This window comes from Crassostrea angulata, chromosome 7 (assembly GCF_025612915.1).
Source record: "Crassostrea angulata isolate pt1a10 chromosome 7, ASM2561291v2, whole genome shotgun sequence".
NCBI lineage: Eukaryota > Metazoa > Mollusca > Bivalvia > Ostreida > Ostreidae > Magallana > Magallana angulata.
In genome coordinates, this window is record NC_069117.1 from 55,059,604 (window position 1) to 55,080,380 (window position 20,777).

General features: G+C 33.0%; 1 protein-coding gene across 4 annotated transcripts; it reads right to left on the bottom strand.

Moving 5' to 3' along the window:
• Positions 1-1,905: 1,905 nt before the first annotated feature.
• On the bottom strand, positions 1,906-19,988 carry LOC128192089 (glucose-6-phosphate exchanger SLC37A2-like). 4 transcript variants are annotated; one of them, XM_052864532.1, is made up of 18 exons: positions 19,782-19,988; positions 17,445-17,526; positions 16,090-16,195; positions 15,500-15,578; positions 13,295-13,430; positions 12,546-12,622; positions 12,108-12,274; positions 11,306-11,355; positions 10,947-10,979; positions 10,371-10,457; positions 9,116-9,217; positions 8,637-8,727; positions 7,383-7,445; positions 7,066-7,151; positions 6,910-6,958; positions 5,476-5,628; positions 5,168-5,265; positions 1,906-3,120 (listed from the first exon to the last, which is right to left on the bottom strand). In XM_052864532.1, the coding sequence occupies exons 1-18, from the start codon at positions 19,856-19,858 to the stop codon at positions 3,067-3,069; spliced, it is 1,590 nt and encodes a 529-aa protein (XP_052720492.1). In that variant the 5' UTR covers positions 19,859-19,988; the 3' UTR covers positions 1,906-3,066. The 4 variants fall into 4 exon arrangements, with proteins under 4 accessions (XP_052720492.1, XP_052720493.1, XP_052720494.1 ...); XM_052864533.1 differs by lacking the exon at positions 10,371-10,457 and adding an exon at positions 9,789-9,836 and having other exon boundaries at positions 19,782-19,987; XM_052864534.1 differs by lacking the exon at positions 10,371-10,457 and adding an exon at positions 10,805-10,822 and having other exon boundaries at positions 19,782-19,987.
• Between the last annotated feature and the right edge of the window lie 789 nt (positions 19,989-20,777).

The window sequence follows — 20,777 nt, forward strand, 5'->3', positions numbered from 1 at the left end:
TCTCTCTCTCTCTCTCTCTCTCTCATGCTTTTAAAGTCGGCAAAGCATCAGAGAGCGACGAAATTTTGTAAGCGGCTATAAACAAAAAATATGTCTGTCTAGTAGAAGTTAAAAAGTTCAACACTTGCTGCCTTGAATTTTGCAACAAGCATTATATATTCAATCCCCATTTCTTCATCGCGCAGCAAAGTAGTTCATGGAAATTCATGCGCATTGTATGTGTCCAAAATGCATAGTAATGATTTAAAAACACGCTATTAATAAGAAAACTAAAAAAGATAGACAATTCATTCGAAATTTAAAAAAAAACAAACAAAATGCCAACACTTTTGACAAAACGTGGCTCTTTGTGTAACTATTTGGTATAGCGGAAGCTTTACCTTGACGCTGTTTGGTTTTTTGTTTACTTGTGCTATTTATAGTAACATTGGCGATTTGCCTGCCTATAGCCAGGACTCTGCTTTCAGCAGAGCCCGGCTAAAAATGAATATATTGGTTGAATGGTTGGACCTTGGTATAATAGTCGATATGTTTATATTCAGGAATTCAGCAGATCGGACAAGACTCGTTTACATATCACATGACCTCACCCGTTGAAGATAAACTTAGCGATCAAAAATATAAATTTCATTGATGAAACAACTTAGAAATACTGTATCCGCATAAATAAAAGTTATGACATATAAACTTAATTAAGTCACGTCCAACACCCTTACCCATATTTATGTCAGGTCACGTGATTTGCTGAGTACAGAGAAATAACATTATAAAAGGTTACAAAATAGACATTTGCATTTTTTAAGAAGTTAGATATGAACGCATTAAAGGGGGGGGGGGGGGTTGTAATTGTTAACGATTTTGACAAAGTTCCTCTTTGACGTTGACCTTTGCCATAGAGACTCTATTTGTGTATAATGACTGGTAAAATATTATCTGTCGGATCAAAGATTTTTTCACAGCGATCTTGTATGACTTTAAACTTTAACTAAAGTTTGATATGGGACAGTTAAGGCCAAGGGTATCAAAAGTATGCTCTGCCAGTGGTTTAACTCGGGAGGTTTTGAATACATTGACTTCTGACCTAGGAAATTGGTCATTGGACACAATGAGAGAAAACAAATAAGTTCCAACAAAACTAGTAAACAGAAACATCCAATGCCTTAGACCTTGGTTCAATGTTACACAAGATTATTGGACAAACTTTGCACTGGAATTTACTGTGATATTGACCACTGGCCTAAAATAGGTTCAAGATCACTGCACCTCTTTACCAAGGCAAACTCACTGAGAAAATATTAGCCATATTTGGTCAAAGGAGAGAGAAAATTTGGTCTGGTTAAGTATTTACATGTGCATAACCCTTGATCTAGATAATTTGTTTATGAACACTGTTCTTCGTGTATTCTTGAAAAAGCATCGTTGGTAAAGTTTGAGCTAAATTGGACCAAACAGGGAGAAGATATAATAATCCCTAAAAATGATATCAGATGGGCAGACAGATCATTGTAAGGTTTTTGTATCAAATATCTCAAATGCTTTGCATTTAAATGTGAACAAATCCATTCACAGCATCTCAATTTCTTAAATTGAAACACAAAATTGAACAGACATATCATTGGGCAACTAAAAATAATTTTTTAAAACTCTGTTGAACAAAATTAAAACATTTTGAAATATGGTTTTCCATTTTTTTTCTGTACATAAAACAAAAGAGGAAATAGTAAAAAAATAGATGAAATCTATTGGTTCTGGAATACCATCTCTGTACAATTCTTTATGCAGGGAGTAAAGTTAATCATATTTAACAATGAATGTTTTATATTATATGTAAAAAGGTATTGAGAAATCTACAAGCAACACAGATACGTACAAGCCAACTATTACATAACAATAAAAGATACACTATTAATTATTGCATTTGTTTTATTTCTTTTATAAAAGTAAACTTTGACATCGATTTGATGCAGTAACTCTGGCGAACATTCTTCAGTATTAATGTTGATTGTCTCACGTTCAGTTGAAATAATGGCACAATAATTGCAAAATAGAAACTGAACACGCAATATTCATATGACATTTTTATCAGGACAGTGTGAATGCCAAATTCATCAAAAAGAAAAATATCAAACAAAAAATATATATACATGTGTACATATGAACAACTTTTCACACTGCATGGGCACTTTATTTTTCCTTAAACAAGCTAACAATGCCTTCATTTAACAGTAAGTTTTTTAATCATTGATTAACCTAAACAATAATCATCACTTATTCTTTATATCTATCTAAAAAATTGATAATAATAATTTGATAAAATATTAAAGTTAACAAACATAATGCATCCCACTATAACAAATAAAACTTTCAAGTCTGACAACAAACAAGTAATACTTGATGAGATGAATACCCATGACATGATAATGTTATAATTCTGGCCAAGTGACTGAACCAAAGAGGGAAGGCTATTATAACAGACTGAGTATTAACATGTACAAACAAACCATTGAAAGATGGTTTTCAATTTAATTTTTGACGATAATAGACATGATATATGAAGTGTTTAAGACAAAATTGAATCCCAAATTCATCAGAACAAGGAAAAATGTCTAGGTTTCAAAGGCTTCTAGATATTGGGTTATCTATACATAGAAATAGCGCCAAGGACCTTAAAATCTCTATAGTATTTAACATACTAATCTTCAAGATATCAAATTTAGACTACTTTGAAATTGAGTTGAATAAAATGTCTTCTCGTGTAAACACCAAGTAATTAAAATTGAGCAATTAAGTACAACACACAGAAAGTTACATCTCTATAAAAGATCCCAAGTAAAAAACTTTAATTAAACAATCAATCAACAATTTGTTGTCTGCTGACAAATTAAAACTAAGTATTTTGTGCTTTAGATTAAAAAAATATTAAAATTTAAAAAATATATTTTTAAAAGGTGATTTAAGATACGAATAAAATTTCTGGTATCACAGGGAGGGGGTTGATGGGGGATTCCCCAAGTGAGATCAAGATGGTCCAGAAACGGGGCCACAGGAAGGGCAGCCAGGGTCTAGTTAGCTCCTGCGCAGAGATGAGGAGATCTCTTTGTACAAAAGTCGAAGTAAAAGCTGTGAGGAAAGAGAAAACTTTGTTATTATTGGTCATATCTTGGAATAAATATGGAGATACAGTAAATACTATCACAAATTATCAGAGATTCAAAGAGCAGCAGACTCCAGTGGAATTGTTTATTTTACATGTATTACTTTCCAGATCTTTAAATATTTATAGATTTTAAGGAGTATTCAGTATATACATTTTGTTGACATTAATGATAGCTTTAGCAAAAATCAGCGGAGATTATATCTTCATAGTCAGATCAGTAACAGCACATTGATTATATAATCCTGGGATAATCCACCCAATAATACAACACTATAGATCAGTATATCAAAATGTTGGACTTTAGAGAATCCATACACTAGATGATACAGGAAATACAAACTTATGATAAATGTTTAATGTTAGATATCTCATGAAAATATCAACTCAATATCAACAGTAGCAGGAGTCAGCTAAAAGCAACATTAATACAAAAATTTCCATGTCCAAATGCAGTGTACAAGTAAAATTTAAAAAATTCAGGTATTTTTTTATTTTTAGGTCAAGGTTTGTTATGGTTTGTGTTTGTAAAATATAACTAGTGTGCACTGGAATACTAAAAATGCAAATTGTTACCTATACAATGACAAAGCAAACCCAAAGAATTAAGAGAATGACAAATGTGTTACATGTTAATGTCTTATCATCACTGAAAACTCAGAACGAAGCACAATCATGATTCTAGAATGATACATGGATGATGTAGTGGCCTCCAGGACAAGCTTAATGCAGGGTAAATTAACACAGGTGTTACAGAAATAGATTTTATAAACAGCCGCCATTATAAGAATACTGAAAAACAAGTAAATAGAAAGACAAGCAGCCTCTTTTGATAAGATGAAGATGAGAGGTGATAAACTATTACAAATGAAGTTTCTGATTAATAAACAATGGTGATACAAAATGTTATGTGCATCCAAAATTCCTCAGCTGAGTTTGTCTCTCTCTTGGAAATTCTTCAACACACGCATTAAAACCTTAGTCTTAAGCTGTGATAGTATATAGTTTTAGTTTGCTTTTTAATTAATATCCATTACCAATTCATTGCATAACCTATTTCATTGTTTTGGTTTCAAACTTGTTAAATATCCTTGAAAAAAAAAAAAGGATCAATTCAACACCCCCCCCCCCCCCCGAAAAAAATCCCCCATTAACCAGAAAAGTCAGCAACTGTGATATAGATGCAGAAAGGCTAATGTTACTGCCTTTCTGAATGTATGTGATGATTGACATCCTGTGAAATGATCACTGCTTTCTTTGAATGAAGGCCTAAATACCAAACTCTCTCAGCTGAGGACCATTAACACTATATTTAGAGAAACGGAGGTGATAAGGCGAGTTACACTATGATTTCTACCTTGTTGAGATGATCTGTTCAGGCAACTCTTCATGCATAGTTTGCACAAAAACAGATAAAAAAAATCTTTTGAGGGCACAGAATCAATAGCAATATCAGTCATGGGAAAGTTAATCTATACCCGGTTTCTACGTGTAGATGTTTGGGTATCTACTTTGTTGCAAAAAGTTAAACAATTGTTCTGTAATCAATATCATGAACACTTGCAAAAAAATTATAAATGCACATTGTAAAGTAGCACTGAATAAAGAAATGATTTCTGGCAAAAAAAAAATTATGCATGTTATGAGATTCACAAGAAAACAATGAAAACATGGAAGCACTACACAATATATCCATACAAATGAAACTCAAAGGAATGTCACAGACCAATTTGTTGATAAATAGCTTATAATACTAATAGATATGATTCCATAACATTCTGAAATGCTAAGTCTGTCCCATTGTCAAGAATTATATATGTAATTCAGATAAAAAATAAACATCATCGTAAAAATAAACCCAGAAGAGATCATGGAGAAAAAGTCCATATTTCTGATCCGCCTAATGACCAGTCGTAACGAGTCACCAAGGCCGTGTGATATGTAGGTTTGTAGGGGCTTGATATTCTCCTGTACTTTAGTGTACTCCCGATGATATGAAATGTAGGAGCTTACCAATAATGCCATTATATCTGAACCAATCAGCATGTAGAAAACGTTGTTCCAGCCTGAGGACTCGATCACGCCAGCCAGTAGAGGACCCACAGCTGCTCCTGTTAACACAGTCAACCTTGTCTCAAAATCCGTAAAATGTTCACAGACATCAAAGAAGAGTTGACCATTGTGAATCAAAACCCATTTCATATATTGGTAGAAAAATACTAAATTGATTTAATAATGTTGGACCTTCAATATTCATTATATAATACTAGTACATCTTTCAAAAGCTGCTGTTCAGCTGGGTTTATTTTTTAGATACTAACCTATACTTCCTGTTCCATCAATAATGGCAGTGACTGTAGATAAGGCCTTAGCATTTCCCTTCAGGACCTCGTGTGTGCCCAAATCTGCACTGACTGCCGTAGTGATCAGAGCGTAGGGGCCATTCACAAAGAAACCACACACCATGGAGAGACCTGGAAGGATAAATGATGAAACATACAGCGGTCACTGCGGGACTCTATTAGCTGTAACTATGATTATGGATAATAAAGGAGACAAAAATGAATTCTTTAATAATAAAATTATGTATCAATGAAAAGAGAATACATGTACAACATGGTTTTTGATAAGGTTGTCAACGAATATTTAAACCCAAGGGTAGTCTGGGAAAAAAGAGAGCTCTTCCAATGCAGTCATACATTAAAACCATTACTAATAATTCCAGCCAAGATATAGCCTACTCCGGATATATTGAAATTCAGGGGACCATGCAAATTATTTCAATATATCTGTATTTCAATATAAGCGAAATTGACAGATGTGAAACTGCCATTTTTGAAAGTTCAATCCGGATGTTAGCATAGAAAACCAAACCCGAACGAATTATTTAGTCATCATTTATCTATTACAGTGAACAGATTACATGAAATATTAGTCCTTCAAAGTTTGATTAAAATTATATCTGTAAGTTTTGTAAGTTTCATTTTGTTACTATCTTAAACCTCATCATAATCTCCGATCGCATTCTTTTACGTTTTAGAGAAAAATCACCAGACTCAAATGCATCAAATACTGCTGAATGCTGCTTGTATATCATCGTAAGTGTACTCGCGATCATCTCAAAATCCTTTGCTATTTCGAATTTAGGTTTTGACCTTTTATCAATAGCCATAACTAGTTCGTATTTAGTGTCCGAAGATAAGGTTTTTCTTTTCCATGGGGTTTCCATGTTACGTCTAGCCTCAATACATCCGTATACGTAAAAATAAAACATTCAACAGTGAATAAATTTTACTTTTTAAAAGGAGTATAAAAACGCACATGATGAGAGCTTATCAATTCACACCTTTGTATATCAACTGGTCAGTCTGGCATAATTACTGTCACCAACCATGACGACAGCCGCCAGGGAGTACTTCAATATAACCGTTATAAAAACAACTAATTATCATCTATGGGGACCGATCAGTGGCTTCAATATAAGCGATATTTCAAAATAGCCGATTTCATTATATCCGTTGAATAAATGCAAAGAAAATGAGAGGCAAAAACGGGGGATTTATTTCTATTTCAAAATAAGCAGAATTTCAAAACAAGCAATTTCAATATAAGTGGAGTAAGCTGTATGTAGATATCTCTGGTATATATACTGGTACAATGACTTAAACCTACATGTATACTGTAGAAAGTACACTGTGTGTAGCATGACTTACATACATTATAACTTACATACACTGTGTGGAGGAATGACTTACCTATACTGTGGGCTAGGCTCAAGCTGCCATACAAATTATAGATATACAACTGAAAAACAAAGAAAGTATTATCAAAATAAAATTTCAGAGGAGAAGGAGAGGAACTCATTGGTTTTCTGAGTTATCAATTAAACTTTACTGACTTTTGGTACATACCACAGGGGCTGAGAGAGTAAGCATGATGACACAGGTGGTTGCCCTCATACCAGTAAAATCCGAGAGTAGTCCAGCGGATATACCACCTACAACGGAACCACAATCACTGACTAAACTGTACACCGCATTATAGTTAGTTTGGATCTAAGACCTCTCATTAATTGTTTTAAAATAGCATCCAGAATGTTTGTTTTATTCCTCTGGAAACTGTTATAAATAAAGTCATTTTAAACTGGAATCTTAATTTTAATGTTTGCACTGATTGAGTGAGGATTCTGAGTTTGCTTCAGGAATATTGTAACATTGTCTTAAATTACCGAAAATCCCTCCAACGTCAAACAGAGTAGAAATGTCGGCTGCCTTCTCTGGGTCATAGTTGGCTACAATGGAAGACAGGGCTATAGAAAATTCTCTTCATCTTGTACTAAACCATAGTAAATAACTTTTTTTTTCAAATTCATTTGATCTTAAAATTATTCATATTTGTGAACTTACTGTAAGTAAACTACCAGAAATATGATGTGGTATCAAAATGGATTTTGATGTAAAAAAAATATTGCAATTAAAATAGATTCACAACAAATGTACATACAAGGGCTGTTCAGAAATTATTGAGACATTTATTCTTACTCCCTTGGTATAAAAAAACCCATTGAAATTTCACCAGAAAGTAAACCTGGATAGCATTTATTGATTTGAAAAATTTCCAGTCAATGTCATCATTAGATCATTCCTGATAAGCTGACAAACTTACTTACATCTAGTGACCTGGAGCAACCCAAAACTTAATTGATATCGCAACGTCATTTTAATGCGTTTCCTTGTTTTTATGTTTTAAACACCTTACAAACAAACAGAAAACCAAATTATTCTTCATTTCTCATCTTTTGCTTTCATTTTATATTCAACATTTTTAAACATTCTCTTTATTCTTGATTTTTTGTGAAAAAACACCCCAAAAAATCCAGCTTTTTCTACTCAAAAGTCAACTTTCTATGGATATCTCTTACAGTCACTCTATAAATATTTAAGAACTGTTGACATCAATTTTTGTGTTAAAAGTAAAAGCTTATGCTATTTAGTCTCTTTTTCATTCTAGTTAAATAATACCAATAAGTAACAAAAAATTACAAAAATGAAGCTTGACCTCTTTACATTGTATAGTTTTTGTTTAAGCAAATGTTTGTCATGAAAAGGTCTTCTTCTGAGATTCCCACCAATTTGATGTATATTGGTATATTGGCTGCACCGCCTGGACATCAAAATTTAATAAACTGTCATGGTCAGATTTCTATTGCTTGGTTAATATACTTGTACTATCTCCATATTTCAACTCAAACACTAGTGAAACTTGCACAAATGTTAGTCACAATAAATAGACTTTCCTTCATTATCAATTGTTGGTCTAACAACACTTAGTAGTTATTTAAGTTTTTTAATCTCAGAGTTTATGCTTGCACAGGGTACCCTGACCACAAACTTGTTTATGTATCGGGAATTATTTATGTTGTCTCAGTAATGTCCAAACAACCCTCATATATCTGACTAAAAAGAGATGTAAGGGTACTTACCTTTTTCGTGAATGTATTTTGGCAACCAAAACAGGAATGTATAACTAACAAGTTTGGCAAAGAACAGGCAGAGGGAAAACTCAATCACGCCCTGCAAAGAGATGTTACCATATCTGCATTGATGGCTTACAATGTAGTTCTAAGAGTTTAGAGTTTCTCTTACTCTTAGACTTACTATCTAGTTCTCAGTTTGAAAATCTTTAAACTGATGACCTACAGTATAAAATTTACAATTTAAGTTTCTCTGACTTACAAATTACATTTGTAGTTCACTGTTTGAGTTTCTGTGACTTGATGACTTATAATGTTGTACTTAAATTGACTTGATGATTCATAATGTACATCTAGTACTAAGAGTTTAAGTCTCTCTGACTTATTGATGACTTACATGTACTTACTAAGCAGTTGTCAGTTTGAGTTTTTCTGACTTGATGACTTAAAATGTAAAAATTTTTAGTTTCTTCGACTTGATGACTTACTGGGATGAAAAGAGCTCGCCACAATGATATAGGTTTCTCTTTGGACTTGTCCAATGAGATGAGTGAAGTTTGGGAGGACTGACTGTTTGTTGCTCCATATTCCTGAAACATAAGTACATTAACCATGAACTGTCAGCTGATAATAAACCACACACATAAAGGAAAATATACTTTTCTTACAAATGTTATTTAAAATTTTTTAATTAATCAAAACTCTCTTAAATCAATAACATTATGAAGATATATTTAATAAAAAAGAAAATGTCAAAATAAATCCAAATAATTCCAAATTCATTTCTATATGTCAAATGGTGTCATTCTCAAATATCAGGTTATGTAAGATGTGAAGGGCAGGCAAGTTTCTAGCGGGATGACTACATTGGTCAGTTGTTCGGGGTAATACAAAAAGCAAGCAAGTTTTAATGACATATATACTGATATGTACTATACAGTTTTTCACAACTTTCTGAAAAAAAAAAATAGCATGGAAGTGTGGATCACAGCTTGTAATACATATAACTAGGCACTTTAATTGTGTCAATGAACTTTCTGATCATTTCACCCGTGTGTAAGGTTTCTTTTTTGGTAATGAATAAAAGTGTACAGGCTTGTGCTAAATTTAAGGACTAGTTCTGAGTCAGTGGGGGTTTTGGCTGTGCTGTCTCAGACATACGTTGATTCGATCGACGCTCTTAAGTGATTCAATCAACGGGTCATCCTCCTGTAAGAGTGGAACAAAAAAAATATTTTGAACACAGGTGATCTTTCTGCTCATTTCAAATGTCTCACACCCATTTATTGATCTAGTAGCTACATCACTTCATACCCCCCTTCCCCCACCCCACCCCCAAGTAGTGAACTCTGTACATCTTTGAGCTTTATTTTAATTCGATTCAATTACACATTTCATAAGTTTTGTCTTTGCATATAGTATGCAAAATTTTTTGAGCCACAATGTTCACATATTAATTCCAACTCTCCTGAGCAAGAGTTAGGGTAATATTTATGGGGTGGCTGGGAAAACACAATTAGAATAAAATCAAAGCAACAACTACTCAGGAAATAATCGCTGTAGTAATACATATTGTTGATTGATACATATACCCATAACCAAGCTATCAGACATAGACACTAGACAGCTTGTAACCAAGCTTGTATTATACAGCTCCCTCTGCAGACTAGCTGAGCTAACAAATAACACTGAACACAAAGACTAGACAGTTGTAGTCGAGCATGAATTCAAATTCCTGCTTACAATGGTCTTATTATTATTTACGGTCTCCATGGCAATGGCCTTATTATTATTTACGGTCTCCATGGGGATGTGACATGTTGTTTTCTTCTATAAAATGAATGCCATGCATTATATATAAATAGACAAACTTCTAGGCATATAAACATAGCAGCTTAAGCGTGCACCATGTCAATAACTGGATGCTCTTCTGACAGGCAGTCGTTGCATTATTTTCTGTCACAAATATTCTTCAAAACATTCCTTTCAATATCATATGTCACAGATGTTAAAAAACATGCAGGACAATTAGATCAATTTAGTAAAATAAAAACTAATCTATCTATTGTATGATAAACTTGTTAGTCATGTCATGAAACTGCACACATGCAAATAAACATCTACTATTAATTGTTAAGCGTTTGTTATTTCTAATGTTAGTCCTGAGCAGATTTTACCTTGTAACTTTCTGTGTTCTGGAAGTATTTGATAATTCATTTATCTTTTCTGCATTAGGACCAAACAAACATTACAGTACATCTTTTGTTATCTTTAATTCATTTTAGAATATGCGTACAGAAATGAGCATCTTTTTCTTACCAAATCAGAACTTTCTGTGGCTCTATCTGTATACTGAAAGAAATATTATACAGTTAAAAGTGTAATTTTTCAATTGCAAAAATATGTTTTATCTCAATCAAAGTTGTTCATAGGGAATTCTCCAAAATAGTGAATACAGTTACAATTTTATACATGTATTCCCAATTTGTGTGAAAATGGGAGTCCACAAATTTCACATTATCTTTTCCTTTGACATGTTGGTTACATAGCCTACATGGCTTGAAAATCAGCAATTATAACTAAACATCATTTCATTTAGAAATAGCAAACAACTTGTTGAGAGAAACAATCTTATTTCTTGATAGCACTAGGCTGATCTTTGCTTTATTTGGACTGACCTTTGTTGCTGGCAACTGATCCGGCAGTTCACATTTAACCTCTTCAGGACCTAGGTAACAGCAAAAGATAAACTTTATTTCCAGTAAGTCCAAATCATTACTAAAGACCATACTAGAATACATTGTATTTTGAACATATATAGAGCAAATACAGTATTATTACATAGAACTTCATGACCATACTTTCTAAGCTTTGAAATAATTTTCAGGGCGTCATTCAAAAGATAATAAGTAAGATTCCTAAAATGAAATCCAGAGAGAATCTATTTGAGTTGGCTATGGATTTTTTCACCATGAATTTATTTTTCTAAGACAATACATGTATATACCGCAATTAGGTGCAATATGCCAAATAAAACGAGATGAGCCATTAATAACAAAAAAGCAATTTTGATGATATAATCCCTGGACCAAACCAGGAGGTTAATATTTTTAAAATTTCACCATCTGGTTACTTTTCACAATAGCTTTTATATATTAGAAAGGAACAGAAATCCCTAGAACAGAAATACAAAAAATATGGAAAAAAGGTGAAAATTTGATGCATTTCCAACAAATTCTAAAAGGATTCATTTGTAAATATTGATTACTTTAAAGACAACCCTTTAGGAGGCTTTGGGATGAAAAATAAATTATTTTTTACTCTAAAAAATAATTGATTTAAAAGAAAAACTACATGCAAGATATTTTATAAAAATATCTAGGATAAAAATAATTACAGACTTAGTCTTGTTAATTTGAAATTCAAAGGGAATAGTAAAACATCTTTACTAAACCTGAAGAACTAGATATTGTCACTTACTTGGTACCATAAAGAAGAATACCAGGATTCCTAGTGTACCGATGATTATTCCGGGAACAATAAAGGACCAGCCCCAGGCAGTGTTCACAAAGATCCCAGCAATAAGAGATCCCAAGATGTTCCCTACTGATGTATGGGAATTCCAGATTCCCATAATCAGGCCTCGTCTAATCAGAAAAGTTATTAAAGTCAGGCAAGCCACAATTAAGGTCATAAACCTCAGACAACATCTATTCTACAAGTATTTTGATTTAAATCTCATTTACCCCTATAAGTACCAACTAGGATAAAACCAGATCTTGTTAAACTTATTCAGCTTAATTGACTTGAATAAATTCAGCTCTATCTAAAAATCAGAAATACAAATTTAATAAGATACATGTATTTAGCTGCAGTGTGACAGAGACCAGACAAACATGTAAGAGTTGTAGCACTTACTTCCCTTTGCCGTACCAGTTCCCCACACAGGTGACGACAGACGGCCACCCACTGCTCTGTACCAGTCCTCCGATAACCTGAAACAGTCCAAGGTACTAACTACTGTACTCAATATAAAAAGATCTATACTTAAGGCTGATCAGGGGTTGCCAGTAAGAATATGTGCCATGACATTCAATGATCAAGCCAAGGTTAAAAGTCAGAATTGTTTATCTACCAGTAATGGTGATTTAAGACTCTTGAATTACTGTATAAGGTTTCAAAATAGTAAACAGTTTACTTGTAACTATATATATGTAAAAATAATAATGAATTCATAAGGCTGATCAGGGGTTGCCAGTAAGAATATGTGCCATGACAGTCAATGATCAAGCCAAGGTTAAAAGTTCAGAATTGTTTATCTACCATTCATGGTGATTTAAGACTCTTAAATTACTGTATAAGGTTTCAAAATAGTAAACAGTTTACATATAACTATATGTAAAAATAATACATGTACATGAATGAATTCATATATTCATATAATCATTTTTGTTTGATTTTTATTTAAATCAAGTTAGTTTGTACTTCCGTATTATTTAAATAATACATGTATATTCATATACATATAGGTGGTTTCCTAAAATCTTTGAGTGCATTCTCTTATAAAATTTTGCTACACCAGCTCCAATGACTTTGTCTGTCTTGTTTGACGAGTATGAGTTTTGATGGATTATTATTTAGTGATGAACATTGGTTTGATGTTTCACCTGGATTCCAATAAAGAAGGCGATATTGTGGATATTCCAGAAATAGCCCATCCCAAACAGGATTGTCATGATGCCACTGCTGATCATCCCCGCAGACAGGAAGTACCGAAGATGGACCCGCTCAGCCACCTGTCCACTACAGACACATAAAGAAAAACAATTAACGTCAAAAACTTACTGTCCCACTACAATTAAGTCTACAAACTTAGTTTCAATTATTTCATTAAAATCATTGCATCCTATCAAAACATCTAATATACAGAACAACCTCTCTCTCATCCAAACATCTAATATACAGAACAACCTCTCATTCATCCGGTGACTTAAGAAAAACTATTCATAGCTTTTACAACACCTCTTGTACCATTGTTGTGTGAAGGTGGCATTTATAGTACTGCAACAAAACTTTGTAACAAGTGAAAAGCTGTCAATGTGACAGCAAACCGGGTTTTCTTTTATGTGAACTGTATACATAATCCATGTCAACCCTGAATTGATAATACTACCTACAATATCCAGTGAAATGGAGTACCCTGTATGCAATATTTTGCCAAAAACGACTAAGTTCAAAAGCTGGTATTTTTTTCATTAATAATCAGAAATCAAAATCCTAGCAATAAGCACACCTCTGATATATGTATTATTGATCTGCAAAAGAACAACTTCCTATCTTGAAAACTGTAAGAGGAATTATCCGTACAATGAGGGTACCCTTTTGGCAGCTGCCCACCCGCCACCCCCTGCCTGCCCGCCTGCCATTTTCACCATTTCAATTAACGGATTTTTCCAATGGAAAACCCAGTTAATAAACTGAAGAAAAGATTGCAAATTAAGAAGACCTGAATATGCTTGATTCAGATTTACGATTGGTAGTCATCTAGTCAAACATTAAATTTTTTCTGGACACTGTGTCTAGGACGATAGCTAGATAATACACATTGTCTTAGTGATAATGAAATAATCATGATAGGTTCCTCAAACATCCCCCTTTGTCTTACTGAGCTTCCCCTTTTATCTTGCTCGACCTTCCCTATATCTCAATTTGGCTAGATTCTCGATTTGTACAACCGCTGTGTTACAGCTATCAACTGTTTCAAAATCAGGAACGCATTTTGATAGCTAGACAGGAAATGAAATAAGAATGGGCCAAAAATGAGAATGGGTCACAAACTGTGAAGCATATCACTAAGATAAGGCCAAGAGGTCATCCTTCTGGGGGACCTCCTCAACCTTCACAGAGGAAGTATGCAAAATCCTCAGATAACAATAAGTCACCTTGACTTTGTGTCTGTGATTGTCACCAATGTATGCGTGAACAGTACTGTTTATCTATAAGAATAGACTGATAGTTTAAGTCAAATAATTACTATTCTTCAAAAATTTTTAAAAGTTGTCACTAAACTGTAGAAACAGTGAGAGTTTTGTCAAAAAGGAACATATTTTTTCTGTAAATGGTTGACTAAATTGTTTTACACAAAATGAGAGCAAGTGTGGGTACATAGAAATAATTTAATACTGACACTTTCTAGTTAAACAAATTATCTAATTAAATAAAATTTTGTCCATTAAATGTACACTGTAGGAATCTTTTGTCCACTTCTTAATAAAGTAAGCAGTACGATTTCCCCCCAAAAGTCCTATATTTAGCAGGACCCTATACAAGACTCAGAGGTCACTGTGACTTTGTTTCTTTGACTAAATCATGGTCAGACTAGAGTGCAATTATTGCCTCTTTGGTTACAGAGTAATGTAGAGATTGGGTCACAAGAGTATCTGGTCAGAACATTCCGTACATTGACCGTAAAGCCTTGGAAGGATATACAGTATCATCTATGGTCTTTAAATGACCTAACTTAACCCTTCATTTGAATACCAGTATACTGCATTCACAACATAGACATGTACATAAATAACCAAATTTGCCATTACTCGTGAGAAACATGCAGTCATATTCAATTGAATGATGGAGGAAATTAAAATGATATTCATTAAAGTTTTTTTTTTTTTAAATTTTTCTAGCCTTTAAAAGTGCAGCATCACTGATCCATGATAAAGTCTGAACATCAGAAGAAACAGACAGATTATGCACATACTAGACATCACATCAACAAAATACTTTTAATTATCCATTATCATCAATTAAAAGAGATCAAATCCGTGAGAGATAAATAAAGGAAATATTAGACTGGACATTGATAACCGTACCTAATAAACATTCCGACAGCGTAGGAGAACAGATAGGCCAGGTCCAGACTTCCCAGGAGGGAGCCCGCATTGTCCTGATCTACAATAAAAACAACAAATTCTCAGATATAGTCTTCTTTACACTGGTACACTTGTTAACTACTGTAGCTAGCACAGAGTGGTTAATCAGACTCAACGAGAGGTTCCCTACCCCTGTCACCCACTGGTTATGTCGGTAGGTAGGGTAGGGCAAGTATTTCAGAGATTTGCTATTAGATACTTTGTCATTCAAAAACAAAAACTTCCTCACAAAAGAGGAAAATAGTTTAAAAGATTATCTTTGGTTCACATATGATAACTCTGACAAATATGATTTGTTGTGGCCATAGGGGAATTTCATGGATTGAATTTCTTATCACAACATGTTTTACACACATTCATACTCATAAAACCATGTATGATTTGATATTAAATCATTTGCATATACATGTATAGCAACCAATGTGCTTGATGAGCTATTACAATTGTACATTGTGAACAGGAAGAATTCTTGATATCTTTAATTGATTGTGAGTGGTAAAGTATTGATTGCGATAATGGTCACTAATTACCGAACGGTTTCCAGTCGCACCACTTAGTGTTGTTTCCATGGGAGGAGGTGTTGACCACCACACTGGGGTCACTGATGGACAGCGAGCAGTTTCTGTTGAGGACACTCTGTCAGTGGAGGAAAAAATACATGACAATTAGTATACTGGTAGTTGTTGAATGAAGCAAAATATCAAATCATGCACAAGTAAAGTACACTTACAATACTTATGGCATGTGCTAGAACCAAAAGCAGCTGATTACTTTATATCATAATAGGACAAGGACAAGCACTTTCAGTACAAGTGCATGATTTCAACATATTACGCATCAAACTTGTTTTTGAACCAGGATTTAACAAGTAATCTACTATGTCCAATAAGAACTGAGAGACCTTCTGGTGATCTCAATTCAAGATCAGGATAAATGATCTAATCTACATAAATAACTCTATCAAGAAGCCAGCTTTCTCATTATCAATTTTATTAGCAGTATTTGTTTGATATGGGATTTTTAAATCTATTTGCGCCTTAGATAATTCTGCGATAGACAAATATCTCTCAGACTAGTTTCAAGATGTCATCACGGCCCTCTATCGTGCTGACATGAACTTTACTGAAGACAATGACACATTTTCAAGACAATCAAAGGTCTGCTGTAAACTAAGGCATTTAATCATTCAATATAAATGCTTGATGGGTGGGTTGGGGTGTTATTGGGTAATCATTAACATTGGTACAAAGATATTAACTGCATTGCCAATGCACAACAGTGCACTTGTCTATTTTCTTTTACAAGTAAGTTTTCATGACTGTTAAGTAAAAATGAAGTTTAAAATGTCTAAATGAAACAATCACTTTAAAAAAAAGTGAGAAAATGCTAGTGACATGATAGGCTGTAACCATATCTCCAGTGTGTACAAAAAGTGAATTAAATAACAAACAGAGAAATGAGTTAATGATTTATTGTGTTTGTATCATTATATAATATTTACATTTTTCAGTGTCTTTGCCTGTGATAACACTATGTACCAGTCCAATAAATTCAAATGACAATCATATAATTGGGGCGCAAGCGGGGTTTGCTTATTTATATTCAAATATTTAATTGTACCATTGCTAAAAATTATATAGATACATAAGTAATAAGGAAACATTCTTTGTATATTATGAGGTGATAATATCAGTCGGGGCATGAATATCTATCATTTATTGGATTTGATCATGCCCCTACCCAAATATTCACCTCATAATACCCAAAGAATGACTCCTTATTCCTTAAATAAATGATTTGACCATGAATTGGGGATTTGTTAAAGGTAAGGTTGGTGGGAGGTAGAGATATAGATGCTTGTTTAGTTCTCTCTAAGAGTATTTACCTTGACTACACTTATGGGCTTTCTGGATAGGTGATAGCTGGTGTAACACAGAAATGTGAATATCAGGATGAATATCTTATACCTGCAACAAAAATATAGAGAAATACATAACTCCACAAATCAATGGCCACATCCATGAACTTAGTATGAATAAAAATCATCATTTTACAAACTGCTGCTAACATAGACACTCTTAAGAACAGCTGTCAACATTGTATTTGATGAAAAATATATGGCCATCTCTGCTCTTCCCTTGACAAATGAATCTATAATGTTTGTGTAATGTTTGTGTAATTTTTCAGCATATGCATAGATCAATACTTCTTTCAAGTTGTTTAGTGTCTATCGATTTATCTAAGGAATGTGCATGTACATGTATTATTCATATAACATTCAGAATTTTTTTTTTTAAAGTAATTTTTTGGTCTAAAATAAGTAATTGGTACTAATTACCTGGTATATATATATATATTTAAATAAAAGCAATTTTCAAAAATCTGCACATTTTTTTTTATCTCTCACAATATGAGAGTGACCCTTTTCCTGTGTTTGCTGTTAAATACAACATAAGAAAGTAGAAATATAAAGAAAAGCGTTCTGAGAGTAGCACAAGTTACTGTATAATTTAAACAGCTGATTCTTGTTCAGCAAAATTACATAGCAAGACACCCATATGAAAAAAAATGGCAGACCCTTTAGATATTGTATGCATTTAGTTTCAGAATGTTATTAAAGTAAATAAAAGAAAAAGAATGCTAATTAATTTGCATAAAATTTAGCATTCATACAGTCGTATGTATGCAAAAGTATGCACTTCTTGATCATTGAATAATATTTACAATTTAATTTTCAGAAACCAGCTTAAGAACTGCAATTTTATTTTATGAAAATGTAAAACACTGTACAGTGATTGATTGAACAAATAATTTTCTTTCAATTTACATGCATGTACCAGTAATCATAAGTGCTCTGTTTGAGACTTCCTTATTATATAATATAATCACATGTACATGCAATTACATAGATATTGTTATGAAATGATTATTACCAAATCAGTAATACTTCTAACAAAGATCTATGTATGTGATTAAGAAATTAGGTTATGTGTCAGGCAGACAAGGTTTCTTTATGTGTGAGCCATACAAGGTTAAGACAAGCTTACATTACATGTACATTTACACACTAGCTATCTTCACTCATGACAAACATCATTTGCCAAAGGTCAAGAGATTTTACCATATGACCCCTCACTAACACGAAAGTACAGTACTCTAAGTTTACTTTGTGTATCTAGGATTTGAAATGTTATGAGTACATGTAGTTTTAGTTATTGCCTTTATGCTATCTATATAAAACAAACACACATCATGTACATATAGGTCACTAGTACTAACTTCTAAAGCTCAACATATTTTTGGCAACCATCCATTGTCATTTATGATTATGAAACTACATGTACTGTGAAACTATTCACAAATTTTGATGAACAATCACAGTATAATAAAAAATTTTAAGATAACATACTAGCAAGTCAAATAATTAACCCATAGTTACATGTAGTTGAACTCTCCCAAGATTTACAATTAAGTTTATATCATAAATTAAACATTTCATGTAGAAATCAGTTTGTGTTGATTTTACCAAAATGGAAGAACAGATAAAAAAGAATATATGGGGATGTTTTGGTCTGAAAAATTGTTTGAGTAACACCTGACAACCAAAAATGATACATGTATTTAAAACAATTTGTTCTTTTACGTATTGCATGAACAACAATTATTAAACTAAATTCCATATCACCCAAACAGTTGAAACTAACATTTGAAAAGAACCCATGTACACCTATGAGTGTTTGTGTGTAATGATACAATTTTATTCTATTGGTGTATGGAAATTTTAACATATTTTCTACACTTTGATGTGTTGATAACATTGAATGATTTATCAGTCTATAGAAGTTTGGTTTACAATTACACCTGTAAACACTTAAGAATTGATAACAATAAATGTAAATTAGACAAAGGGATTAGGGTGGACGCATTTTGCCTGTGGTAAATCAATTAATAACACTACCACTATACAGCTAAACTGCGGTATGCAGCTGGAAGCCCAAATCCTAAAGCGATTCCAGGTGAAAATGCAAACCAAACTACATAAGTTGTTGTGATCTCAAGTTCAGAGTATACAAAATATTAAAATTTCCATTGAAGAAAGCCATATACTAAAAAGTTTGAATTCTAAATGTTAGCAAATTCAGCTGACTTATTATACAGGTTGGGACCAATCTCCCAAATGGGATATATTAGTTATAATCAGTGAAATTCAGTCTCAGCTTACCTGAATGTTCGACTTGAATTTGGAGTTCCATCAAGCGACGAAAGCAACCGGATGCCAATGGGAGGAAGGCTGGTCATCTTACTATAAAAAATAATGATGGAATTTCCGTACTATCACCTATCCATTTTCTGTCACTTAACTAAGTCCTTTCGGGCTCTCCGCAGAACCGACAACAACGTCCGAATTGTCTAGTTCCGGTGTACAATGAGAAGAAAACTGTAACGGTGGATAAAGTAATCCCGGATACTTAAAATCAAAGTACAGCTTGTAACATATATTGGGAGATATAAAGTGATTTAATGACTGCATAAATTGTTTTAATTGTGTAACCTTTATTCATTTGAAAATGGTTCAAATTAAACGGTCAATTCAATATCAGCGTGTGTTACAAACACTAAGTAATTAGTAAAAACATCTATTTTAACTACTCTGTATTATAAAAATGGAATCATTTTCACGTCAATTTTTTTCATTAACATAAGTAAAAAATAAATAAATAGTAAAACTGATCTACTATTTTTTTTATGTTCCGCATTACTATATAAACGCAGTCTTTCAAAGTCCATAACAGTTTAGGGACGAACCAAAAAATTTCTGCTAAAAAAAAAACGATTGTAAAGCTGTAAAATATTGACCGAATTTGTCTTTTTAATAAAGAAAAAATGATTTATTATACTTGATAGTTGCTTTACTCACTGTTCTTGGAGCAATATATATCACACATGCACTATACGTCCGATCGCGTGTTCGACCAGACATTGATATAGAAAGCGGACAACGGCTCTTTTTCTACTTGATCGCCAGGTCATTGGCCACAGATTTAGAAGAATGCAAAAATGATAAGGAGTACCGTGAAGTGTGGAGTCTTATCGAAAGGCAAGGCCGAGAGGCTACCTACGACAAACATTTTCCTCATTCCCTAAAGAGGGTACACAGTTCAGACAACGTATGATTCTTGGTATTACCATTATATGACAACAAGATTAGAGTTTATCT

Excerpts from the sequence above, each read along its gene's own strand:
- LOC128192089 (XM_052864532.1), bottom strand. The coding sequence starts at position 19,858 with ATGACCAGCCTTCCTCCCATTGGCATCCGGTTGCTTTCGTCGCTTGAT. Across the intron at positions 17,527-19,781 it reads AATTCAAGTCGAACATTCAG|GTATAAGATATTCATCCTGA; the intron begins GTAAGCTGAGAC and ends TTTTTGTTGCAG. Across the intron at positions 5,266-5,475 it reads TGATGGAACAGGAAGTATAG|GAGCAGCTGTGGGTCCTCTA; the intron begins GTTAGTATCTAA and ends CTGTGTTAACAG.